Source organism: Zootoca vivipara, chromosome 8, assembly GCF_963506605.1.
Source record: "Zootoca vivipara chromosome 8, rZooViv1.1, whole genome shotgun sequence".
In the NCBI taxonomy this organism is placed as follows: Eukaryota; Metazoa; Chordata; class Lepidosauria; order Squamata; family Lacertidae; genus Zootoca; species Zootoca vivipara.
Genome location: NC_083283.1, coordinates 9954814 through 9980608, shown reverse-complemented (window position 1 = coordinate 9980608; position 25795 = coordinate 9954814). Strand labels below are relative to the sequence as shown.

The window sequence follows — 25795 nt, the reverse complement described above, 5'->3', positions numbered from 1 at the left end:
AAAGGTTATTTTTATATGCCACAGCCACAGCCAGATTATTAATTGCTAAAAACTGGAAAGGGGTTATTATCCCCACAAAAGAAGTTTGGATAAGTAAACTCTGAATTCATAGAATTGGCCAAATTAACGGTAGCTATAAGACATCAGTTAAACCAGAAATTAAGGAAGGAATGGCAATGTTTTGAAGATTATATGAAAAAATTGTTGATATGTATGGATTAAATATGTAAAGTAGAATCAGAATATGACAAAAATTAATAATGGATAAATGATTATTAGCATAAAAACAATGTTGACGAGCATATTTAAAGGATGTCAGGCTGAGGTGGAGGGAAGTCACTGGTGGAATCCCCCCCCCCATTTTTGTTTTCTATAAAGAATGATGTATGAATGGTATATATACTTTTTTAAAATAAATTTTCTTGAACACACACACACACACAACAACAGTGCACAAGTCACTAGCATCTGTCTGGCAGGGAGTGCTTCTTCATGGTCTTTTGCAGGGATACCTTCCTAGCGCTTACTCCCTGGGACTGCTTTTGGACTGGTGTTTGCCAAAGATCAAACCTGAGGGCGTCTGCGTTCAAAGGATGTGTTCTGCCTCTGAACTATGGTCCCACTGCTGACGAGTAATAGGATAATAGAAGATGGGGGAGAGCAGATGGACAGATAGATAGTTGCAGATGCAACCTTTTTGCCTGCCACAATTTTGCACACCAAATTACATGTGTGTCAGGCGGCTGCCAGCAACTCCCACAACCAGTTGCCCAGGAACGTAGAAAGACAAGAAATGTTCTTACCATCCGCTTTTTATTCAGTATTTACAGAGAGGCTTTAGAACCCAGCCTCTTGGATAATGGCATTGTCCCGAGTGAATCTCTACCCCCTCCTCTCGCACTTCCTCATTCGTCATCCTCATCACCTCTACAGGTGCTGACAAGTGCCCTCTGCCTTTGATCTCTTTGCTCTCCTGCTTTCAAGGCTCGCCAGGTTCTGGGAGGGGGGCTGGAATGCTTTCTAAAAAAAACTCAGCTCTTGCCCTCGTGGTGCTTCTTCCTCCTCCCATTATTTCCCAGCTTTCCTCCTCATCTGCCTCTGAGCTGTGCCCTCCCTCAAACCCCTGTTTCAATTCTAAACTGCCTTCCTCTTCTCTGGAAGGGTCAGGGTGGGGAGACTGTCTCCACCATTCCCCCTCTGCCCAGTCCCTGACAATGTGTAGCGCTCTGCATTGCACCACAAACTTGGAACCAAGCAATTTCTATCTTCCCAAACAAATACTTCAGAATTCAAAATCTGAAGGCAGCCCTGTTTAGGGAAGTTTTTAATATTTAATGTTGTATTGTTTTTAACACTTGATTGGGAGCTGCCCAGAGTGGCTGGGGAAACTTAGCCAGATTGGCGGGGTATAAATTATTATTATTATTAAATAACAAGTGTATCTGCAACATAAAAATAATGATAATTGCACTACTGTGCATCAAAAACTTTATTGTAAAATATGTATTCAAATACAAGTATAGGTTTCAGGATTAGGCGCCTTGATAAGTATCACTGAAATGTGGCGATTTGCTCTTATTATAGCTTATACAGTATTACAAGTAAGAAAGGTGCACAAATGATACAAAAATTCTGAACTTTTCCTGACCAAGAAATTTATAGCACAGGGAATCAGAGTGGTGCAGCTGGACTGAATGCATGACATCATTTATTCTAATTTACTTAGTTATTTGCAGCCTGCCTTTCCTCCAATAACTCAGAGTGGTGCTTTATCCTCACAACAGCCCTGTAAGGTAGGCTTATTCTGAGAGAGACAATGGTACGTCTAGACCTTTCAAACCTGCGTGGGAAGTCTGAACTTGAGTTTCCCCATATCTACTCCCAACCCAGTTTGGAAAATTGGATGCAGGTCATCAAACATGAACCTTTCATAAAATCAGTTTGGACGTATCCTGTCTACTGATAAGATGGCAAACAAAATGAACAGTCCTGCACTGGATTAAGGGAGAGCAGCAGTTTTCAAACTGTTGTGTGGGGAAGCCTCTCTGGGTTCCCCAATAAGAACATCAGAAATAGTGGGCAAGCATTTCTTAAAGGTCACTTGCCTACCACTGACGGTCTTTCCTATGCAATGCACACATAGCTATAGGATGAGGCTAGTTTGCTAGCACCCCATCCTTTCTGGGATTAGCAGTTTGATCATGTGTTATAACTGCCAAGGTAAGTGAGATGAGCGCTGCACCCCCATATTTGCCTTTGACTGGACTTAACTGTCCAGGGATCCTTTATCCTTTACCTTAATTGCCAACCCAATGTCCTGGCCCAGCTTGGGTTTTTACCAGTTCCTAAATCCTGAAAATTGTGAGATGCTTTCAGAATCCTCATTCCTCCAAATGCTTTTTCATCTGTGTCCTTGGTGCAGCTTGAAGGCATGTGGTTTTTTTTTAAAAAAAAACATTGCAGATGTTCCTACAGGTAGCTTAGGCAAGGAAACACATAAGATTCTGAAGGGAAAGGATGATTATTCTCTGCAGATCACATGAACTGACAGGTGGTCCCACGAAGGGACTAGTACAAAAGTGCCAGTGAACCTGATGGAAGAAGGGGGGGAAATGACAAGTATTACACAGCTGAAGATCATCTAACATTCTCACATTTGTCAATATAACTTAAGGCACAATCATTTAGGCACGTTGACTCCTAGTCATGCAGCAGTCTGTAAGTTGTTGGAAATAAGCATCTTGGTAAATTTGATTAGATAAGTTTTATGTCTTGGTTAGGAAATTATTATGCAGTCCAAATTAGCAGTGAAATAGGTATGAAATAGCACTGCAAAATAGGTTCAAAAACCTATTCTAACTTTTGGTGTTTTATCAAATAAAATATAGATGATTATGATTGCTTAATGGGCACAGCACACACTTGTTTTCAGAAGATTTAGGTACAGTACCTCAAGCCAGGACTCATGCAGACTTGTACCACGCTTTCCAGGTGTGGGCCTGTGCTTTAAAGCTCCATACCCAAGCGGTTTGTTTGTTTGTTGTCCCAGCGCTTTCCCTGGGAAAACCCACATTTTACCACTGAATGGCAAATGGCAATCCATTGGGGAAGCCCTTTGTTATTTGCTCCAATTCAGCGGTAAAATGGGGGCTTTCCTGGGGAAAGCATCGGGACAAAAAGAAAACCACTCAGCACAGAGCTTTAAAGCCTGGCCCTGTGCCTAGAAATGTGGCCAAAAAGAAGTCTGGGTGAACCCTCAATCCCACAAATTATTGAATTGTAGAGTTGGAAGGGACCCCAAGGGTCATCTAGTCCAACCCCTCCAATGCAAGAATCATCTGACATGTAGCAAGGATAAACATTTATTTTTTTGCTTACAAATTAAAACGATGATCAACAGCAAGAAGCTCAGCAGAGTTGTAAACAGTCCTCCCAGAAAGAATCTGAAATGACAAGAATCAACATAAATCACATCTTGGGCATAATTTATTTGCTTATATTCCAGTTAAATGCCCTGGTGGCTTCTAAGCAGTTTGCAAATCATTTAAAAAATGCACAACATTGCTAAAATTCAAATTTAAGCTACAGTGTAATTGAATTAGAATGGACTATAAATTAAAGTAAGATTGTATGGGGACTATTTTTTTGTGGGGTAAGGAACTGTGCCCAAATTGAAATGAATTCTCCATAGGCTTTTCTTGACATTCAAAACAGTTTTGACCTCAAACCCTATTTGGATTTGAGCATGGGACCCTGCAAGCCCACCTTATTCACACCTCCATTTACTTTGGTATTACACTAAGCCCACAACTTATGTGCATTTAACTTGTGCGTATTCAGCTTTAATCACTTGGCGAAAAATATAGAAAAATTAAAAAGGGGGAATGGGGGCAGGCGTCCAACGAAAAAAGACTTTCTCAGTCCTACCTGCTAGGCACACAATGTGTTTTGACTATACACAATTTTGCCCTTAAGTGTGATCCCCCAGAATGCAATCTTTGTGTAAGTTGTGGGCTTACTGTATATGACAAAAATCCAATTTGAGATGCCCCCCCCCCAAAGGCTTGCACATTGTCAGAAACAGAGATGTCCTACCCAACAGATAGCAATTCCCTAGTGTGTTGTCCTTACATTAATAATTTTCAGAATCCAAGATGTCCCTATACATAAGGTAAAGTTTATGAAGTACTTACAAAATGAGGAGTCTCTGTTAAAGGAAGCCACAGCTTCTCTACGGCTGAGTCCTCTCCCTACCCAGAGGCCTCTTCCAGTTTCATCTAATTCACTTAAGTGCAAACCCACTCAAAAAGATAGTGTCCTCCCACTATATTCCCACCACAGACCTCCCCTTATTTTAGTCTTTTATTATAAACATATTTATTGAATATTAATTAAACAGGATGGATCAAAAGGCTCAAAGCAGGAAAGGATCAAATGGTCAATAATCAATGCAAATATAATTAATTCATTTCCCTTGTATGTCAAAGTCACATCATCTCAATATTAAATCAGGCAGGGAGATCTGCAGAGCAATGACAGCTATGTGTTTCATTCATCCTCCAGCCATGAACTCAAACACCTGTCAACAAGGTCAGGCTAAGCTGGTGGCTTTTCACATCAGGAGCCAAGCAACAACCAGCTTGGCATTCTCCAAATCCCAGAAATTCACCCTAGTCACTAGTTCGTAAGTGGGCATCAAAATAGCTTTCATTTGGCTCTCCTTGGAGATCAGTTTTCTGTTAAATGGCTAAATAGGAAGTGGGTGTTCATCTGGGATACGCCACTCATTAGTACAGTATTCGATTTTATTTATTTATTTTTTAAAAAGCTCAACCTAAACTAGAGCAACACACTATAGTATCATTTCACAAACTGATTTTGAAGCCTGTCTGAATTTTCCGTGCAACAGATCCAAGAGGCTGCTGTTAGTCCAAAGGACCCTTGAGCTCCCATATCTGGTCACATGATTTGCCGAAGGTTTATATAGCTGCTTTGAAAAATTCTTTGAATGCATTATAGATGAAAGTGCTGCTATATATAAAAAGACATTCAGATTTACCTTACGCAGAGAGAAATGATCAAACACATGGAGAGCACTATAACTGGGCAGAGGTCGTGCTTCACTGTAAAAGGCTCTATTTAGAACACACACAGAGAAACAGTTATTGCAAGAATGTTGTCACCTTCCCAATAACAGGAAGCCACAGGTCAGGTTATTTGTCTACCCAATGCTGTCTACTCTGACTGGCAGCAGCCTTCCAGGGTCTTGGGCAAGAAGTGTTTCCTATCTCATGATGCCTGTCCCTTTTGCCTGGAGATGCCGGGGACTGAACCTAGGAGCTTCTGCATCCAAAACTCTGCTTCCTGCATTGCATGGGGTTGGACTAAGGTAACTGTCTGGATCCCTTTCAATGTTACAGTCCTAGGATTGTATGAAAATGTGCTCTGCCATTAAGCCATGGTCCCTTCCACCCCTTAATACCACTTCTCCTCAAGGAGTTTTCATTATATCTTCCACTGGGCTTTAACTGTAGCATGGAGCCGTGAAAAAGCTGCAGAGCACAGACGGTTGGTGAGATGATTTGTAGAATGAAAGAAGAAACTTTTGGCCACCTCAAAAGCATTTCCCCAAAATGTTATCTCCCCTTTGGTGATTTTTAAATGCAGCTTTTTTCTCAATCAATGAAGGAGGATTGGAAAGAATGAAGGATAAATTTCCAGTGCCTTGCTAGCTTTAAACCTGTTCCCACTAGATCACACCTTGACCAGCACAAAACACCTAGTACAGGCAAGGCCACGGTAAAGAATGGCTGATAGGGAATGAACAATGCACCAAAACGTTTGTATAAATGACGTTACATATTGCAGAGCTCTGAGGCATTCCTGGAGCCGTAATAACATAAGTGGAGAATCAGGCCATAATTAAGCTGATTTAATCTTCCTGATTTTGTTTTAAGCCCACCAAATACAAGATGACAGATGTTACAGAATGTATTCAAAGTATTCATCTTAACTACTGTTACTATGTTCTTGGGCGTTTTTTAATGAAAGAGCATCTTCCTGGCAACTTCCGCTTGTTTTCTTTCTTTCTAATGATCACCAGTGGGACTGTGGATTTATTTCCCTTCTATCCTGCTCTTCCTCACAACAGAACATAGTGTGGCTGACAACCTTCATAAAAACCACAAATAAAAAATGGTTAAAATACCAGCACAAACACAAAATACGCCATAATGGTCAGCAATAAGAGGTAGATAACAAGATGTCAAGTATGTACCAAATGTCTGCAAGAATGAGCCCAACATATGGGACAACCAGATCTCTACTGGGAGAGAGTTCCATAGCTGAGGTGCCACCACTGACAAGGTTCTGTTTCATGTGGCAGCCCCATGAGCTGCAGTCATCAAAGGCATGACAGGCAGAACCTCCCATGCCAATCTTAAAATCCAGGATAGTTCGTACAAGGAAAGGCATATCATAAACAGCTCTGTAACACAGAGAAGGGTTTAACTCACTTGAACAGTCCAAAGATTTTTCATAGAAGTACTCTTCTTCTGCTGGGGGAAAGATATAAGTAGGTGAATAATGGTGCTCTTTTCTTGGTTCTGTCCAAGTTGCATCTTTCAAAGAAGAGGGTTTCTTTTGTACCAGACTGTGTCTCTCTGCCCTTCGGGCTTTGCGGTTGAAAGCAGCATCAACGGTACCTGTAAAAAAAAAAAACCATTGAAAAACATATAAGCACAGAAGTACTGCGCCTTGTCACAGGTCTTTAAGTACAATACCTATTAGAGTAGCTTCTAGCTTTCATGAGCAAAGTCAATGCTCACCAGTGTCATAATATTCATTGGTGTCCCCTTTCACGTCTCCATCAAACCAAGCATCCTCTACATAAGGTAAGTCAATAGTGGTACTGTTCAACCATGATTTAGAGGCTCCAATACTGAACAAACTAGCAAGGGATCGGCGGATTCTCTTTCTTCTCCGAAATATTCTGGCACAAAAAAATAAACCAGAACATTAGTACAAAACTGATCTTCTACAAATGCCTATGAAGCACTTAACCCATTAAGTTCTCATCTGTAACGGAAACTAAGTACTTAACTTACATGTAACTAAGTTTTACGCATATTCTTCTGCTACTCTCACCTTTCCTTCCTTCCTTCCTTCCTTCCTTCCTTCCTTCCTTCCTTCCTTCCTTCCTTCCTTCCTTCCTTCCTGTTTTCAATTCTGTATCCAGGGCAGCTGTATACCAGATCCATCTGGTACACAGGCTGAGACCCTACCTGCCCGCGGACTGTCTCACCAGAGTGGTGCATGCTCTAGTTATCTCTCGCTTGGACTACTGCAATGCGCTCTACGTGGGGCTACCTTTGAAGGTGACCCGGAAACTACAACTAATCCAGAATGTGGCAGCTAGACTGGTGACTGGGAGTGGCTGCCAAGACCATATAACACCGGTCCTGAAAGTCCTACATTGTCTCCCAGTATGTTTCCGAGCACAATTCAAAGTGTTGGTGCTTTATTGAACACTGAGGGCCTTCTGGCGGTTCCCTCACTGCGAGAAGCAAAGCTACAGGGAACCAGGCAGAGGGCCTTCTTGGTAGTGGCGCCCGCCCTGTGGAATGCCCTCCCATCAGATGTCAGAGAGATAAACAAGTACCTGACATTTAGAAGACATCTGAAGGCAGCCCTGTTTAGGGACGTTTTTAATGTGTGACATTTTAATGTATTTTTAATCTTTGTTGGAAGCCACTCAGAGTGGCTGGGGAAACCCAGCCAGATGGGCGGGGTACAAATAATAAATTATTATTATTCCCTGCCAGAAGGGAGAGGTCTCTATTTTTAATGGCTTTTGGAAAGCACTGTCTTACTGATGGTGAGTTATCATTGTTATCAACAGCAACATGATTCAGAGCAGAGAACCAAAATTTATCTCTTGGTAATCTGTACCATGGATGGAGAACCTCAGATGTGGTGGCCAAATGCAGCCCTCCAGTGCTCTTTTTGTGCTCCTTGGCACAATCCCCACACCAAGCCCACTTCTCTTCAGCCCAAACCCCTGTCCTGGGTCTTCTTCAAGTGTTACCGGTATTGAATTGTCACTGAGCTGTGATTGTATCTCTTTTTTGCCTGGATCTAAGAGATGTGCATGTCTGTATGTTGAAACCTCTGACTTTTGTATGCCTGGAATGTAGCTTGTTGTACAATGAAATCACACACACTTTTGCCCTGGGCACCACTCAACTTTTTCCTCTGGCCTCTTCTGCCACTGGCATGTGACCCCTAGACGGCTAATTATGAGCGAAAGTTGCTCAGGTTGAAAAGGTTATCCACTCCTAATCTGCACCTTTGCAAAGAATATAGATTCTCAACAAGCTACCAGAGGCAGCAAACCAAAACAGTAAACTCAATAGTCTGGTTTGTATAGTAGTTAGTTCCTTTGATAAGGCCTTCTATAGGGAGGGAGATGGTGCATGAAAATATCTGAACAGGACTCAGTAACAATAGTCTTGCAGAATGTGTGGAAGGCACTTGCTTCTCCAATAGAACTTATACAGGAGGTCACATTTACCTAACTAATTTCTCTTTATAGGTAACACTTGTTTGGGATAGACTCAGCGTGACGTTGCCGTCTTCATCAGACAGAAAACTGTCCTCTGTGAGTAAATAGTAGCCGTTAGTAAGAAGCCGAGGGCTCCTGCGGCAAGCCAGGACACAGCCTGTGCAGGGGTTGGTGGAACAACACTCGTAGGAGGTCTCGTGGTCCAGAAAAGCACCTGTGCATCTACGACAATAATAACAAAAATCCTGTTACTCAGACATCTGGCAGAAGACAGCAAGTTCCCAAGCGGGTAGTTCTGTTGGTCTGTTGCAGTTAGTGCAAGAACATTTATGGTGAACAGATTTATAGTTAGTTATTTATACAGAAAATATATAAACATTTAGCAACATCTGGAGGGCCACAGGTTCCCTACCTCTGATGTGGAGAGTTCTGAGCTGAATGAATCCGTGAATCATAGAATCATAGAGTTGGAAGAGACCACAAGGGTCATCCAGTCCAACCCCCTGCCAAGCAGGAAACAGTGACCTTGCTTTTATCTGGTATCTATGCTAAGGCATGTGTAATTACATTCTAACATACACATGATATTTCCAAGGGGTTATAATGCCTAGGGCAAACGAAATTATCCTACATGCTTTCCCAAAATTTAGCAAAATAGTTATGGGTTCAAAATGTACTAGAATGCATGAAAATGGGCATTTTTTAAAAATAAAATATATCAAAAAATGAAACAGCCATGTTAAAAATATGAATATGGATTTTCATGTAGGTTTTTAAAAATTGTGTATTAATGTAGAAATGGGATAGAAGGAATAAACGCATGTAAAATTGACACAGACTAGACATGGAGCTACCCATTCATCCCTGCTTCCTCGAGCAATCAAGTGGCTCTAACTTGTTCTATGGGGCGCGGGTAGCACTGTGGTTTAAACCACAGAGCCTAGGGCTTGCCAATCAGAAGGTCGGCAATTCGAATCCCTGTGATGGGGTGAGCTCCTGTTGCTCTGTGCCTGCTTCTGCCAACCTAGCAGTTCGAAAGTACGAAGTGCAAGTTGATAAAATAGGTACAGCTCCAGCGGGAAGGTAAAAGGCATTTCCGTGTGCTGCTCTGGTTCGCCAGAAGTGGCTTAGTCATGCTGGCCACATGACCCGGAAGCTGTACACCGGCTCCCTCGGCCAGTAAAGCGAGATGAGCACCGCAACCCCAGAGTCGTCCGCGACTGGACCTAATGGTCAGGGGTCCCTTTACCTTTAACTTGTTCTACATTGTCCAACCCACCTAGAAATACCCCAGCCCCATAGCATCTATTATTTATTTTAAATGTTTCTGACCTGCTCTTTCATTTCAACCGACAATTCAAAAGTAGGCATCAATAAGACACACACAACATAAAAGATAACAGCATAAAACTAGGCAAGTAATCACAGCCACAAAAAGCATTCTACCTGGCATCCTACCATATCCAAGACTCGGGTGAATTCCCAGATCTTTACGTGGTACTAGGTGGATCTCTATGGGAGGAAGTTGCAAAGCTCAGGCTCCACTACTGCAAAAGACAGGTTTTTTTGCCATGCAGTATATGTTATCTATGCACAGCGCTGGCATATGCATGAGTGAAACATTACATCTCCCAATGCATACATTTAAACATTACATCCCACCCCCCACAACATGTTAGTGACCAGCAAAGGAAATGGCTTTTTGGTAGCAGCCATGAGCAGGAGAATGCGACATTTGATCTGGCCCAGGGAAAATAAGGAAGGGCAACATGTGAATTTAGCATACCATCTCTAATACTGTTGTAGACAGGTGATAAAAATGTATACGTAACCTGGGTGTGACGAGTTCTGATGCCACCTTCTTTTTGGGCTCCTTTTCAAGCAATGGAGAACCTGCTAAAGCAGAGAGCAGATAAGCAAAATGGTCAGTTGTGATTTGTTCCTCAGGGACAAGATGCATAGCTGAAGCCATATATCCTTTCACACATATTATGCACATGAAGTATATGCGTCATCTCTCTCCCATTCATAAGACAAGGTCAATTCAATGAAGGTCACTTCTGATTGAGTAGGCATGTTTAGGATTGTACTCCAGCAGCCATCCAGAGCAGGGTAGGGATGGCTTGTGCCTAAAATATGGCAAAGGAGGTGTTAGGTAGATACAGGTAGGGCCATGGTTCATCTGCAGGAAGTCCCAGGTTCAATCCTTGGCATCTCCAGGTGGAGCTGGAAAGGGAGACCTATAGGAAAATCTGGAGAGTCACTGTCTTCAACAGAGTCTTCAACATTTTCATATCTGGCCCCCACCTTTAGCCAAAACAACATTATTATTATTATTATTATTATTATTATTATTATTATTATTATTACCGTATGTTTGCAAGGTAGCAGTATTACTGCTGTGCTTCACCTTAGATCAAGTAGCAATCTAGTAGTGGATCCTGGTGACCCACCAATTGAACCAATGGAGGATACTGAGCTACATGGACCAATGGTCTGACATGGTATAAGGCAGCTTCCTGTGGGTAAAGTTTGTGGGTAACTAGTTTCTGGTCCAAGCTGACCCACAAAATTATTTGCAAATTAATGGATATCATGTTATAGTTCAGCCTCTCTTTTCTACTCTGTAAAACCCCATTTGCATGAGTGGCGTTACATAATCCAGAAATAGGCATAATGCACACAACACACACACATATATACATCTCCAGCTTCCATTTGCAATAAATTGTGATTTTTCTCAGCTACTTCTTTCCTGTGCCAGTGGGGCTTGCTTTCTGCAAAACCCAAACAGTTTAATTAGCAATGCCAAATGTAGATTAACAGTCATATTATGGGCGAATCATCTGATGGGTTGCATTGTTGATCCACACTACGGTGCTAAATGATTACTTTGCAAACATTTACACAGTGTTTACTGATTAATGGTTGTAGCCCTGCTAGCCAGAGGGAAATCAGTTATTCATTTGCAAGCCTGAGGGAAATCAGGTACCCTTAATTTGACATGCAGGGTTTCATTCAAATCCTTTATTTGTTTACTTGATGTTTATAATGGATGCAAGTGTGTGTGTGTAAGTGTAAGAGAGAGAGAGAGAGAAGTTCCTTGGTATGCCTCATAGGTCCAGCTTAAGGATTGACAGAGGACAAAGACAGTTGCAACCATTGTGACTCAACAATAGGCCCATGGATGTTTAGTTCAACTTGTGTATGGGCTATACCATTTCAGTCTGCAGGTGGATGCTCTCATCTTCTGAATGGTCCTCCTTCAAAAAACCATTCCCCCTTTGCTTAGCAGCAACCTGAGCCCAGTAACTGCGAAACAGTGCATTGAGAGAACAACATAGCTCCCAATAAAACAGATGTTTACAGACTCACAGAAATGCCACCAAGACAATTCCCCTGCAAGTTCATAGAAAAGCTGGCCCTACACCAGAGGCAATGCAGGATGGGACAGTCAACAAGCCCCTGGGCCACATCCAGGACTGCTAATGAAGACACCCCAGCGTCCTCAAGGGGCTTCTGGAGCTCCCCCAGGTCAAAGAAATGAACGTCCTATAACTTGGATGCCAGCTCCACCTCCACTTCCCAACTGTCCCCCAGGATTGGAATATTTAAGCCAGATTGATCAAATGATAATTCAGCAACAGATTGAGCTTCTGGAAATCTTAATTGGCTTTGAAACCAGCAACAAGTATAAAGTAAAAAATGCTTGGGGGCAAATGGTTTACTCAGTGATTGAGGATACCGACTGCTGCACACGAAACTGCTGTGGAACATTGCGGCCATTTACAATTAAAATTATGGACAACGTGGGCCAGGAAGTGATTGAGCTCCAGAGACCTCTGCGGTGCTCCAGCTGCTTTTATCCTTGCTGTTTGCAAGAGCTTGAAGTCCATGCCCCTCCAGGCACACCCATTGGGTATATTAAGCAGACGTGGCACCCCTTTCTGCCTAAATTCATTATCCAAAATGAACTCCATCAGGATGTCCTTAAAATCACTGGGCCCTGTATAGTGTGCAGCTTGTGCCAAGATATTAATTTTGAGGTGCTGTCACTGGATGAGCAGACAGCGGTTGGAAGGATTTCTAAGCACTGGACTGGCTTCCTGAAAGAGGCCTTCACCGATGCTGACAACTTTGGAGTCCAGTTCCCATTGGACCTTGATGTTAGAATGAAAGCTGTCCTGTTGGGGGCCTGCTTCCTCCTGGATTTCATGTTTTTTGAATCCGCGGGAGGAGGCCAGCAGCAAATGGGGGTCTGGGCTTAGGTTAGACTACTGCCTTATAAATGCCTTCGAAAAAGTCCACTGGTTTCTTCTGTTTTTGCTTTGCTAAGATGGAGTCTTAAGCCTGCTCACAAGAGGGTTTTTTTTTTGTTGGAACTAGGTATCTTGTATTGTTGCTGCAGCTCTTGCATCTATAGAGTCAGAATATTCCTACTTGTGGGTCCTACTCTAGAATGAATGTCACATTGAAATGCAGACTGCTTTTATTGCATTGTCATTTTTTTTAATGCAAGACGTGTGTGTGAATATGGGGGGGAGGAGAGAGAGAGGAGTCATGCCTGGTATTGTTATGCCTCTGAGCCCAATGCCCCATGTTATGGATTAGTGGAAGACCTGTTAGTATTGCTGTGTGGGTTTTACGGAGCACCTGGTTGTGTGTGGAGTGCCTTTGAGTGTCTGGGCAGTGTCAGGCTTGGTGAGAATGTGGGTGCCTGTTCTATTTCAGTAACCATTGGGGAAGGTACGGTAGAGGGGGAAAGAGGATTTCTTTGAAATACAGGATGCCAGGGGTTTCTGCATGGTTCCCCATTTTGCTTTCCCCTGGAGTCTCAAGTTTCTGGTTGCTCTACTACCAAGCCACTTTCCAAGCCTAAGTGCATAATAAGAACTCGCTCATCCATGATTTGATAATGCAAGGGGAAGCTGATCTGACATTTATCACTGAAACCCAGGTGGGTGAGCTGGGAGCAGAGGCTGTGGTCCAGCTTTGTCCAACCAGGTACTCCGTGCAGTATCAACACAGAAGGGAAAGCCAATAATGTGGTGGTGGTGCAATGCTCCATAAATCTTCTTGCCTTGGCATTAGACTGCCATATGTTGTTGTCCCCTACCCCATTACTCTGAAATGCTCTGGCTCTGCCCACACACCCCTGGACCACTTTTCCACTTTATTAAAGATGTACAGCTTTGATCTGGGACTTTACTGGGTGTTGTACTAAATGCCTCTTTTTATTCCTGCTGCCACCATAGATCACTCTGAACTGAATGCTTCACCCCTCTCGTAGCCAAGAAGGAGCACAACTGTTTTACTAAACTTACACTAAATTATGGGCCATGGTGACACATGGCTAAGTTACACCCCATTTGGATTATTGTAATGAGCTCTACTGAGAAGAGAAGACTCCCTTGAAAAGACCCTGATGTTGGGAAAGATTGAGGGCACAAGGAGAAGGGGACGACAGAGGATGCGATGGCTGGACAGTGTTCTCGAAGCTACCAACATGAGTCTGACCAAACTGCGGGATGCAGTGGAAGACAGGAGTGCCTGGCGTGCTCTGGTCTATGGGGTCACGAAGAGTTGGACATGACTAAACGACTAAACAACAACAAATGAGCTCTACATGGAACTGTCTTTGAAAAGTGGTCAGAAACTTCAGTTGGCTCAAAGAGCTGCAGCCCAGATTGTTGACCAGGGCTAGATAAAGGGAGTAGATGACTCTTGCTATAACTGCTTCACTAGCTACCAGTCTGTTTCTGGGCACAATTGAGATGCTGGTTATGACATAGGCAACCCTACACGTCTTATGTCCAAGCTATCTGAAAGACCGTATTCCCACATATGAACCTCCCCATGTTTTGAATTATTTTTGTGGGGAGGGTGCCCTTCTCTCAGTACCACCACACTCACAGGCATGCTTGGCAGGGATGCGGGAGAGGGCCTTCTTGGTGGTGGCTCCTCCCAGACAAATTTGGAACCCCTCCCTAGAGGAGCTAAATTGCCTCCCTCCTTGTTGTCCTTCTGCCGACAGGTGAAGACAATTCTTGTGCCAACTCTGGCTTTTAGGAACTGACTGCTGTTAATGAAAGGACTGTACGTTTTGAGATAGCTAGATAGATGGACGGATAGTTTTAATGCTATCATTTAAAACAATTTTTAATGTTCTATGTTTTTAGTGGTTTACTCTTTTCTAAAAGCACCCCTGTCAGGTGGGGTATAAATACATACATAAGATGATGATGGTGACTTTGTGTACATAAGCATTATGGTATCTAACACCCCTGTTATCTGTTGCTTTATTTCCAGTGTAGCAGTTGCTGTATTACTGCTGCTCCTATACTCATCTATTCTAGCCAACCCTGCTTCATATCCCAACTGGCTAAACTTCCAACAGACTCTCAACTGCCTCCTCCCTTGCATTCAGATTCTTAGCCAATCATCCTTCACCATTCCAGCTCACTCTCTCCCCTTCCCTATCTAACATCACCTTAATCATATTCTTATACTTACCTCTATTACAGTATCATCTTATTTGCTTTCAATGTACGGTACATACATTATTATATGCAAACACTGGAACGTCACAGAGACTCCTCCATCTGAAGTAGACCCCAAGGCAAAGATTTAGGAAGGGGGTGGTGGTGTGCTGTACGCTCTGCTTCCCAGTGATTTCTGGTGTGGTTCTGGAGAACCCTAAGACTTCTGGGGGAGTTCAATGTCCACACAACCTCTGTGACTCAACAATAGGTCCAGGGATGTTTAGAACTTAGTTCAACTTGCATATGCGCAGAATCAGCCTCCTGGTTGGAGACTCGCATCCTTTGAATGCTCCTCTGTTGCTAAATAAATAAATCCCACCTCCTTGGGCAGCAACCTGAGCCCAGTAACAGCGAAGAGGCAGACTGAGAGCATGGCATGGCTCCCAAAGAACCAGATAAACACAGACTCACAAAAATGCTACGAAAACATTCTCCCTCAGCAAATAGGAAAGCTGGCCCCATACCAGTGAGACCGCATGGACACGGTGAACAGAACAGCGCTGAGCTGCTTTGTCCAGGAGAGTTGATGAACATGAAGCAAGGTTATCCCGGAGTTTATGGATCTTCCCCATCTTGTTGTAGGCTAAAAATGGCTGGCATTTATGTCCCCCAGGCTGTAACCTGGATGCGGGCAACCCTTCCAGCTCCCAACTGTCCTCCCGGATTGGAATATTTAAGTCACTTGGATCAAATAGTCATTCACCAGCAGATTGATCTTCTGGAAATAATAATGGGCTTTGAGAATTGCAACAAATACGAAATAAAAAATGGCTGGGGGCAAAGGATATACTTGGCAGCTGAGGAAACGGGCTGCTGTGTGCGAAACTGCTGTGGAGTGGCATGCCCATTTACAGTAAAAATCATGGACCATGCGGGCCTGGAAGTAATTGAGCTCCAGCAACCTCTCCGGTGCTCCCACTGTTGGTATCCTTGCTGCTTGCAAGAGCTTGAAGTCCAGGTCCCTCCAGGCACCCCTGTGGGGTATATTAGGCAGACGTGGCACCCCTTTCTGCCTACATTTGCAATCCAAAATGCAGCGCAACAGGATGTCCTTAAAATCGTCGGGCCCTGTGTACTGTGCAGCTTGTGTCAAGATATGAACTTTGAAGTGATGTCGTTGGACGAGGAGACCACGGTTGGAAGGATTTCTAAGCACTGGACTGGCTTTCTGGAAGAGGCCTTCCCTGATACTGACAACTTTGGAGTCCAGTTCTCATTGGACCTTGATGTTAGAATGAAAGCTGTCCTGCTGGGGGCCTGCTTCTTGGTGGATTTCATGTTTTTTGAATGTGCAGGAAGAGGGCAGCAGAAAATTATGGTCTGAGAATAGATCTGGAAGCTGCTTCGAAGAAATGCCCTCATGTTGCTACTTCAACTTTTCCTTTGCTAAGATGGAGCGTTAAGCTGGTTAATAAGAGGGCTTCTTGTTAAAACTACTTATTTTTGAATTGCGGCTGCACCTATAGTGGTGGACATTCCAATTTATGGGTGCTGCTCTAGAATTCATAATGCATTGAAATGGAAACACTTTTTTAAAAAAATACAATTAAATGTATGTATTTTTCTGTGTATGAGTCACACCTGGCATATTTATGCAGAAGGTACCTCCTAGTCTGATGTCACTTGGCATCAATTGTCAGATCTATTAGTATTTCTGTATGCTTATTATTGACTAGCCAGCTGTGTGTGGAGTGCCACTTTATGTTCAATATGTGTCCAGGAAGTGTTGGGCTTGGTGAGAGTGTGAGTGCCTCTACTATTTCAGTGGCCATTGGGGAAGTTCAGGAGGGTAGAATCTGAACCAATGGATTCAAGTTACAAGAAAGGAGTTTATTCTGACTGAACATCAGGAAGAACTGTCTTGATAGTTCAGACAGTTTAAGCACAGGTTGGATTCATCTGAGGGACACAGACATACATATGCCACATCACAACAGGAGATGACTTTGAGCTCGCAACAACCGGGATTCTTGAATCTTATTACTGGGCCGGCCTGGTTGGGGCTGCCCCAGCCCACAAGTGTTGTTGTTGTTGTTGTTTTCTTCTTGTGGAGCTCAATGACCCTTTAAAAAGAAGGAAAGATTCCTCACCGCTGCCGCATGGGTACAGCTTCGGAACTGATAGTTGCAGTTGCCATTGTCCTATCGTGACTCAACAATAGGCCCACTGATGTGTAGTATGTGGTTAAAATTCCTTATGAGCTGCATTATTTCAGCCTCCAGGTGGTGGCTCAGACCACCTGGAAGATAATCCTTTATGAAACAATCTCCTCCTCCTTGGGCAGCCCACTAACTGCAAAGAGGCACACTCAGAGCATGGCCTAGCTCCTCAAGAAACAACAGGTGCACGCGAACCCACGGAAATGCCACCAAAACAACCCCCCCAGCATGGTCCTACACCACAGGTAGCATACGGATATGTCCCACATGCCCCAGGAGCTCAGCCCGTTCACGGTCAGGACCTTCAGGGCGTCGTGTGGATGCCAGCTCCAATTCCGCCTCCCAACTGTCCACCGGGATTGGAATATTTAAGCCAGATTGATCAGATCGTAATTCAGCAAAAGGTTGAGCTTGTGGAAATCATAGTTGGCTTTGAAACCAGCAACAGGTATGAAGTAAAAAATGCTTGGGGGCAAAGGATATACTTTGCAGCCGAGGAGACCGACTGCTGCGCGCGACTCTGCTGTGGAATGGATCGGCCATTTACAATAAAAATCATGGACAACATGGGCCAGGAAGTGATTGAGCTCCAGAGACCTCTGCGGTGCTCCAGCTGCTTTTTCCCGTGCTGCTTGCAAGAGCTTGAAGTCCAGGCCCCTCCAGGCATGCCTATTGGGTATATTAAGCAGACATGGGATCCCTGTCTGCCTAAGTTCACTATCCAAAATGAACTCCAAGAGGATGTCATTAAAATCATCGGGCCCTGTATAACATGCAGCTGTTGTGAAGATGTTCATTTTGATGTGCTGTCACTGGATGAGCAGACGGCTGTTGGAAGGATTTCTAAGCACTGGACTGGCCTTGTGAAAGAGCTCTTCACTGATACTGACAACTTTGGGATCCAGTTCCCGTTGGACCTTGATGTTAAAATCAAAGCTGTCATGCTTGCCGCTTGCTTCCTTATCGATTTCATGTTCTTTGAAGCTGGAGGAGGAGGAAACCAGCGAATGGGGGTCTGGGGCTAGGTCTAGCTGCTGCCTTATAAATACTTTGGAGAAAGCCCTCATGTTCTTTCTCCTTTTGCTTTGCCAAAGTGGGGCATTAAGCCCGTCTGTAAGAGAGAATTTTGATCAAAGCAGTGTTAGAAATTCGCCAGCCACCAGGTGCATTTTGCACCTGCGACCAAGTGACCTGACGTCTCCGAAATCTGGCAGCTCATGGCTGGGGATTCTTGGATCTTGACTGTTTTCACACACTAGCAACACATCCTGTAGAATTCTACCCACTGCACAATCAGAATGAATTCCAAGAACCAAAAAGTCACCTTGAAAAAATACGACCTTTGAGGTGTCTGGCTCCAAAATGGCAACTAGTCATTCCATTTTGGTGACTGTAACCCTGGTTTAAAGAGTCATTTGGCACCTAGCTGACATATCTTGAGTTTCTAACACTGGCACATATATATCTGCTTATGAGGGCTCTCTAGAATTAATAACACACTGACATGTATTCTGATTTAATTTTTGATACAGTTTGATACAAGGGGAAGCCCTCCCCTGTGCAGGCGGAGTGTTTACGAAAGGGTAATAGAATCATAGAATGGTAGAGTTGGAAGGTTGACAGGACCCCCCCCCCCAAAAAAAAATCTGGTGTTGAAGTGACTTCAAAGCAATCCATTACAATCTATTGCAGCCTAACAGGATGGCTCCTCTGGAATTTGCCCCTCACACCACATGTGCGCGCACACACATAAACATGAATTTGTAAATCTCTCTGTGCTTGGCTACCCGGAGTTTAAATGCATGACCTTTCAAACACGCTTTCAAGCACATGCATTTGGAGAGGACCCCTAACTTGGTGGAGGGAGGGAGAGAAGATCCGAAATTCAGGACGAAACTGCATCAATACAGGACATAGCATTTTACATTGAAATACAGGATGGTCCTGCATTATACAGGACAGGTGGCCACCCTACCTCTATCAAGCTCCCCACTAAGCTTACCAGGTTATAGAGAAGATAGCGGAGGCTGGTGTTTAGTCCCCTGGTGCAACACCTTTTTCAGCACTGTTTCCTTGAAAAGCCAGAAGTGGTGGAGGAAGATAACTAAAGCTGGTCTGCCTGAAATTCCACTCAAAGTGGCATTTCACATGCTCACACCTTTCAAGGACCTGGTGCCGAAAGGAGAGCCACTGAGGCAGATAGCCCTGCATTATGGCATAACCTTTTATAAACCACAATCCAACAGATACAGGATGAATGAAGGGGATGGTAGTTCGCAAACACTAATGCCATCACAAATCTGCCAGTCTTTAAGGTGCCCTAAAGGGACCCAGGTGGCGCTGTGGTTAAACCACTGAGCCTAGGGCTTGCTGATCAGAAGGTCAGCGGTTCGAATCCCTGTGACGGGGGTGAGCTCCCGTTGCTTGGTCCCAGCTCCTGCCAACCTAGCAGTTCGAAAGCACGTCAAAATGCAAGTAGATAAATAGGAACCGCTACAGCGGGAAGGTAAACGGCGTTTCCATGTGCTGCTCTGGTTTGCCAGAAGTGGCTTTGTCATGCTGGCCACATGACCTGGAAGCTATACGCCGGCTCCCTCGGCCAATAATGCGAGATGATCGCGCAACCCCAGAGTCGGTCACGACTGGACCTAATGGTCAGGGGTCCCTTTACCTTTACCTTAAGGTGCCCTAAGATTCCCTCTTGTTTTTAATTATACATCAGACACGGGGAACCTGCAGCCCTCCAGAAATTGCTAGACAAAGCCCAGTAACCCTTTGCTTTTCACATTTACACCAAACATGCAGAGAATGAGGGGAATCCTTCCCGCCCTGCCCCCCGTTTCCAATTTTCATATTAAGATCCATGCCAGCATTTTGTATACAGATTTAAATGGTAAATGGTACTGGTTGAAGTGGGTTGTGATTATTCTAAAAAATAATAAAATCAGATAGATATATAAGCTTGAAGCCACAAACTATTAAGGTTGTTTACCCCTAGGCACACAGAGCAGGAAGTAAGTCTCATAAACTGCAGTGGGCCTTACTTCTGAGGAGACACCTATAGTATTGAGCTGCAAACAGCCAAATTGGAGGGCACGATTTCTGAAAAGGTGGGCAGAAGCAAAAGAGACCTGTCCTGCATCTTGAAAAGCAGTGCAGAAATGGGAATATCAGCAATAATAATAATAATAATAATAATAATAATAATAATAATAATAATAATTTATTATTTATACCCTGCCCATCTGGCTGGGTTTCCCCAGCCACTCTGGGCGGCTTCCAACAGACATTAAAATACAATAATCTCTTAAACATTAAAAGCTTCCCTAAACAGGGCCGCCTTCAGCAGTTCACTCTTCTGCACAGTTGTTAAGTGTGCAGGAGCTGCTTCCCTTTCGCCTATTCTGATCACCTTTCTTACTGATTTAGCAAACTGATTTCTAAACCAACAATACCCCTCAACTGGCAGCCAGGCTACTTTCTTTACATGGCACACTCTGCACCGCAAGCATTTACAATGGGAACTAGGTCATATGATTGGGGGTGGGGAGAAAAACTAACTTGGCATGTCAAAATCTTTAGTTTACCGTGACAGATAAAAAGTCTGATCTTGGAAAGCTGAGGGTTTTTTTCTTTAAAAAAAACACACAAAAACCAAAGAAGAAAACACCGCTAACCATATAAAACTGCTTTGGGGTGCACTTTCCTGGCGGTAAATCTCACTGAAAACAATTGGACTTATTTCCCAAGAAACATGCACATTATTCAAATACTGATCACATCTGCCACATCTTTGCACATATTTTCGTACAGCATTGCAATTGATGCGACTTGTGTATCCCGCTTAATCTTTTCTCTCTACAGATGAAAAGTTCCCATCTTAATGGCTTCTGAAGCAACCCTTTCTTACAATATTGCTATTAAGAAAGCATCTGACCAAAAGTAAGAATCTTGCAGACCTGGAAGAGCCATGTTGCCAGTTGGTAAGACTCCACCAGCAGCTTATCCACCCAACAGGCGAGACTGTGGACTGTACAGTAACTGTTGAGTGCCTGCTAGCGCTTGCTTCCTGCAGCTGAAAGAGCACTGGGGTCTTTCGAAAGTGCAGGAGCAGCACTGAAGAGCTTGCTTGTTTCTATTTGAAAACAGACTGTGCAATAGGAAGCACAGAAGCAGAATGAGGTCATGTTTCCTGCTAAGTCTAGCATCACAAGCATTCTTTCTGAAGAGTCCGTTGCAGATTAGAGATTAGCCCACTGAAGAATTTAGATGTTAAGGTACCTTCAGCTATAAATAGAAGGGTCTTGTTTGTTGCATTGTTCTTGGAAATAACAAATTTCAGAGACAATGGGAGGTGGCAGATGAGGAGCTCACCAGGTCCAGGAGAAAGGTATGGTTTGGATGAGTTACTATCAAAACAGGTGTCAGTGAGAGTGGTGTGAGGGGAGAGATTATCTGAGAAATAAAGTGATAGTCTACGTGCATGCATTTGTTGTCTGGTGCCCTGATCCATATACCACTCCCTCATGCCCACCTCCACCTGTCAAGAAAAAAAATCATTGCTGCCCAGAGATGGGTGAATAATGACAATTTCAGTTTTTCAGTTTTTCAATCTTTATTTGGGTTTTTCACAATTTGCAAATTATTTTTTAAAAAAATCCACTGGCATTTTAATGTCAGTTTCTCCTAAAATTATTGATTTACATATTTTTGCAAGCATATTTCCCCTACTATAATGTGGTTTTTTGCATTCTACTCCAATATGTACATTTCTATGCTATTTTGCCTAGCCTGTGCATTTTCTGTTACGTGGTTGGAAAATGCATTGCAGAATCCAGAGATGTGCACATTTTGAAAGATGTTTCAGTTGGTGCATTCCTTCAAGAAGTGTGATTTAGGTGGATTCACCCTCGGACTGAATCAAATTTCTCCTCAAGCCCTACTGAGACCCCAGAAACGCCAGCTCTCAACATAAGCATATGGCAATTAGAAAACGTGCAGATGAACAAAAAGCAAACAGTGTCCTGAGGAAAGGAACAGTGTCATTCTCTTTGGGTGCTTCCACATCAACCTGCTTCTCTGCTATTGACACAATTTGCTCAGAGTTTTATTCAGCCAAAATTCTCCCTAACTGCTACGTTTTCAAGGTTTCCACATTGTCATCTCCCCCACTTCAGATTAAATGCAATATAAAAATAAGCACAATTGCAGCGCAGACTGTCTGTTGTCCGATTGCCTTAGGGTGGACCCTGCTTCACCAACCCGTGGCATTTTCACCTGTCCACTGTTGCTACCACATTAAACAGAAAGTGAAACTGTTAAAAGCTATTGCTCTTCTTAGCAGTGAAGTCAGAATACAATTCGTTCTGGAGGTCCGTTCTTAACCTGAAGCTGTTCTTAACCTGAGGTACCACTTTAGCTGATGGGGCCTCCTGCTGCCGCCGCTGCGCAATTTCTGTTCTCATCCTGAAGCAAAGTTCTTAACCCGAGGTACTATTTCTGGGTTAGTGGAGTCTGTAACCTGAAGCGTCTGTAACCTTAAGAGTATAACCTGAAGTGTCTGTAACCCAAGGTACCACTGTAGTCTGGTGGAACTGTTAAGGCTGTAGCCAGTGTGACTCCTACTTAAGAGTAGACACATTGAAATTTAATGGGCATGACTAGCTTGGGTTCATTAATATTGGCACATCTACTTTGAGTAAAACTTAGTTGGCTACAACCAATAGCTTTATCAGCTCCAACATCAAGGTTGGACCAAATTGACAGAGAGTATCTCTCACCTGTTTTACCCACCTCAAAATCAGCTGTTGACTATATTTTTGTGGGGGCCAGACTGGCTCCTTGCTTGCTGGCTTTCTGCTGGCTTCTGGAACTGACTGCTGCTAATTATTATTATTAAAGTTTGTACGGTATGTGGGTGGTTCCTAAACCACTGACCCTCTTGGGCTTGCTGATCAGGTGGTCAAGTGGTTTGAATCCCCGCGACGGGGTGAGCTCGTTGCTCTGTCCTAGCTCCTACCAACCTAGTAGTTCGAAAGCACGGCAGTGCATATAGTAAATAGGTACCGCCGCAGTAGGAAGGTAAACAGCATTTCCGTGCACTCTGCCCCTAGTCACAGTGTTCCGCTGCACCAAAAGTCATGGTGGCCACATGACCTGGAAAGCTGCCTGTGGACAAACGCCAGCTCCCTCGACCTGAAAAGCGAGATGAGCACCACACCTTACACTCACCATTGACCAGACACAACCATCCAAGTATCCTTTACCTTTATTACCTATTTATGTTTGTAAATCCACAATTCATGAGATCTCAGGGTGGTTCTAATGGAAGGGCTGGTGCCATTGTTTTTACTGTAATTATTGGTATGGTTTTAATAGATTATATGTGTGTGTTTATAAAAGTGTTTAATTGTGTGCATGCTCATAGTTCTATCAATGTTTTCAGCAGTTTATTTTTACCTGCAAGCCATCTTGAATCCCTGCCTGGGAAAAGGGGTATAAACAATAAACAAATCTATAATAAAAATAACGATGATGACAACTCCTCTTTAAAGCTTAGGCGCTCCAGGACCTTTGGGAAAGTGTTTTGGCCGCTTTAAACTTTTAGAGGCGAAAAGAAGCAATCGGCCGCTTTCAAATGCGGAGCTCCCTTGCCTGCAAACCCTCCTCGGCTGCGTCCAACGTAGGACCCCATCCAGGGCGTGTAATCCGACGCCCCCGCACGAGGGCTCCCAGGCCACGGCCAAAGTGGACAGAGGAGAAACGCGGCGCGGGCAGCCGCCACTCCTGGTTTCCTCTCGACCGCCTCTACTTGAGTGGAGCGGCTAAAGCTCCGCCACTCACCGGCACCCTCTCCTTGTGCCGTTCGCTTGCGCAGGCATTTATTCAAAACAAAACAAAACCAGCAACCCCACGCCATCTCTGGCTATGCCCGCATTTCAAAACTTGCCCACCCTGCCTTCGATCGGCAGCCGGAAGTGTTCTAGAGCGCCTCCGCGGCGTGCGGTGACCTGCCCGCTTTGGCTCTTACCACTTTCCCTCCCTCTGTCGGGTGGGTGCGTTGGCGTCACGTGATGGTGGCGGAAAGGGGAGGGGAAGACGGCGTCTCCTTGCGTCGCGCAGCAGTGACGCGAACGCGCCGTCTCTGGGACGCGAGAGGCGGGGCCGGGAGAAGACTGGCGATGGGTCCCGCTGAGGAGGAAGAAACGGGTCGGAGGCGGCGGCGCTGCTGCTGCTGCTGAGGGCCTTCCCTCCGGGGGAAGCGAGAAGGGACGCCGCGCTGCCCCGACGGGGCCTGGTAGCGGCCCGCGGGTAAGGACAGACCGGAGCCGCCCCGCAGGCGGACAGGCCCTAGAGCGCCGCCTCAGCTGCGGCCTCCGGTGGAGGGGAAGAGAGGCCCACCGGTGCCTCACGAAGGGGCTCCCCCTCGCCCGCGCCCGCGCCAGGGACCTGCCCCGGAGGGGGCTCTAGGCCCCCCCTCGCCTCTCAAGGGAGGCCGTGGGGGAGCGGAGCGGCCTCTTCGGGGCTCGCGGAGGGATTCGAACCCGCAATTTCCGCTGGAGGGAGAAGGAGGGCGGGTGCTTAGCCCGGCCTACCTCACAGGGTTGTTGAGGGGACGGAGCGGAGAGCAGGACCGCCTTGAGTTCCTTGGGAGAGAAAGGCGGCATGATATCAGTGCAGGCAATGAGGTGCTCCCCGGGGGGTCGTGCCAAAAGCCGCCTACAGTCAAAATGCACTGGGTTTTCCCCTGAGACACCCTCAGACCCTTTCCAGTTTCTCAATAAAGAATACAATGCACATGAGTTAAGCGAGCCCAAGTTGCAGGGTTACTGTAACCGGAGAGTACTTTGGTAATACAGCGCCCTGAGCAAAGACAGAATTGCGTTTGTGTGTGTGTCCCCCCTTTCATTCTGCACATGCCCCGAAGTGCCTTATGTGATAGTTTTGCCCTCCTTTCGCCCTAAATGAATTCCACTCTTTGTTTAGGGAAGCCCCACTGCACCGCTCATGTTCTACTATGTCAAAAGCTGTTTTTCGTTTTTAACTTAAAGATGGTTTTCGTTTTTTAAAAAATAAATAAATGTTAAGTCGCTGTGATAGTTCTGGAACCCCCAAAAGTTTTTGTCCCCCCCCCCATAAATATATATTTGTGGGAAATCTCATCTGGCCAGAGGCTGTGTAGGTGGCCATGAATTTAGTCACATCCAATTGGGGTTGCAGCCAGAGAGGTATTGGGGGTTATTAAAAACTGGGCAGAGTAAAACAAGGAAGAGTTGTTTATTAGAAAGATGATCTCTATTTAAAAAAATTAAAATTAAAGCATGCATTCTCACTTATCCCTAAAGAGTGTTTTTACCAGTGGAGTTTCCTTTCTAGCTAGGATGATTTTTGCACAAATTGACTTACGTAGAAAGCTATTGTCTGAAATATGGGCTTATTTATAAACACACTGCTTTTTTCTAAAGCACGTTTGGGACTTAAGTTCAAGTTGGTAGGGACTATGGTTTTAATTGTTGTAGTGCTTAGGCCAA

General features: G+C 44.4%; 5 protein-coding genes across 9 annotated transcripts in view; 4 read left to right on the top strand and 1 right to left on the bottom strand.

The window, feature by feature from the left end:
- Nucleotides 1-1460: 1460 nt before the first annotated feature.
- Nucleotides 1461-21356, bottom strand: TMEM71 (transmembrane protein 71). Of its 2 annotated transcripts, XM_035126044.1 has the most exons (8): nt 21224-21356; nt 10396-10459; nt 8573-8785; nt 6828-6991; nt 6516-6704; nt 5060-5135; nt 3379-3443; nt 1461-2591 (listed from the first exon to the last, which is right to left on the bottom strand). In XM_035126044.1, exons 1-8 carry the CDS (start codon nt 21234-21236, stop codon nt 2569-2571), a joined length of 807 nt encoding a protein of 268 aa, XP_034981935.1. In that variant the 5' UTR covers nt 21237-21356; the 3' UTR covers nt 1461-2568. The 2 variants fall into 2 exon arrangements, with proteins under 2 accessions (XP_034981935.1, XP_034981934.1); XM_035126043.2 differs by lacking the exon at nt 21224-21356 and having other exon boundaries at nt 10396-10852.
- Nucleotides 11900-12883, top strand: LOC118089826 (phospholipid scramblase 1-like). The gene has a single exon (XM_035124816.2). It carries the CDS (start codon nt 12052-12054, stop codon nt 12829-12831), a length of 780 nt encoding a protein of 259 aa, XP_034980707.2. The 5' UTR covers nt 11900-12051; the 3' UTR covers nt 12832-12883.
- LOC118090107 (phospholipid scramblase 1-like) lies at nt 15660-16459 on the top strand. Its single transcript, XM_035125456.2, has one exon. It carries the CDS (start codon nt 15695-15697, stop codon nt 16427-16429), a length of 735 nt encoding a protein of 244 aa, XP_034981347.1. The 5' UTR covers nt 15660-15694; the 3' UTR covers nt 16430-16459.
- LOC118090109 (phospholipid scramblase 1-like) lies at nt 17576-18289 on the top strand. Its single transcript, XM_035125457.1, has one exon. The coding sequence runs from the start codon at nt 17585-17587 to the stop codon at nt 18287-18289; it is 705 nt and encodes a 234-aa protein (XP_034981348.1). The 5' UTR covers nt 17576-17584.
- Nucleotides 21357-24394: 3038 nt separating the features above from the next.
- Nucleotides 24395-25795, top strand: part of PHF20L1 (PHD finger protein 20 like 1) — a 56169-nt gene continuing 54768 nt past the window's right edge. For 2 of the 4 annotated variants that reach the window (XM_035124881.2, XM_035124883.2), the window contains exon 1: nt 24395-24575. The gene's annotated coding sequence lies outside the window, so the exon portion shown is untranslated. The remainder of the gene's footprint in view (nt 24576-25795) is intronic. The other 2 variants (XM_035124882.2, XM_060277604.1) reach the window with 1 other exon arrangement.

Bases quoted from the DNA above. Each gene is read 5' to 3' on its own strand.
- LOC118090109 (XM_035125457.1), top strand. From the start codon at position 17,585: ATGCCAGCTCCAATTCCGCCTCCCAACTGTCCACCGGGATTGGAATAT.
- TMEM71 (XM_035126043.2), bottom strand. From the start codon at position 10,562: ATGTGCATAATATGTGTGAAAGGATATATGGCTTCAGCTATGCATCTT. The intron at 6,992-8,572 runs GTAAATGTGACC...TTTTTGTGCCAG, and splicing joins TATAAAGAGAAATTAGTTAG to AATATTTCGGAGAAGAAAGA. The intron at 3,444-5,059 runs GTAAATCTGAAT...TTGTCATTTCAG, and splicing joins ATCATTTCTCTCTGCGTAAG to ATTCTTTCTGGGAGGACTGT.
- LOC118090107 (XM_035125456.2), top strand. From the start codon at position 15,695: ATGGCTGGCATTTATGTCCCCCAGGCTGTAACCTGGATGCGGGCAACC.
- LOC118089826 (XM_035124816.2), top strand. From the start codon at position 12,052: ATGAAGACACCCCAGCGTCCTCAAGGGGCTTCTGGAGCTCCCCCAGGT.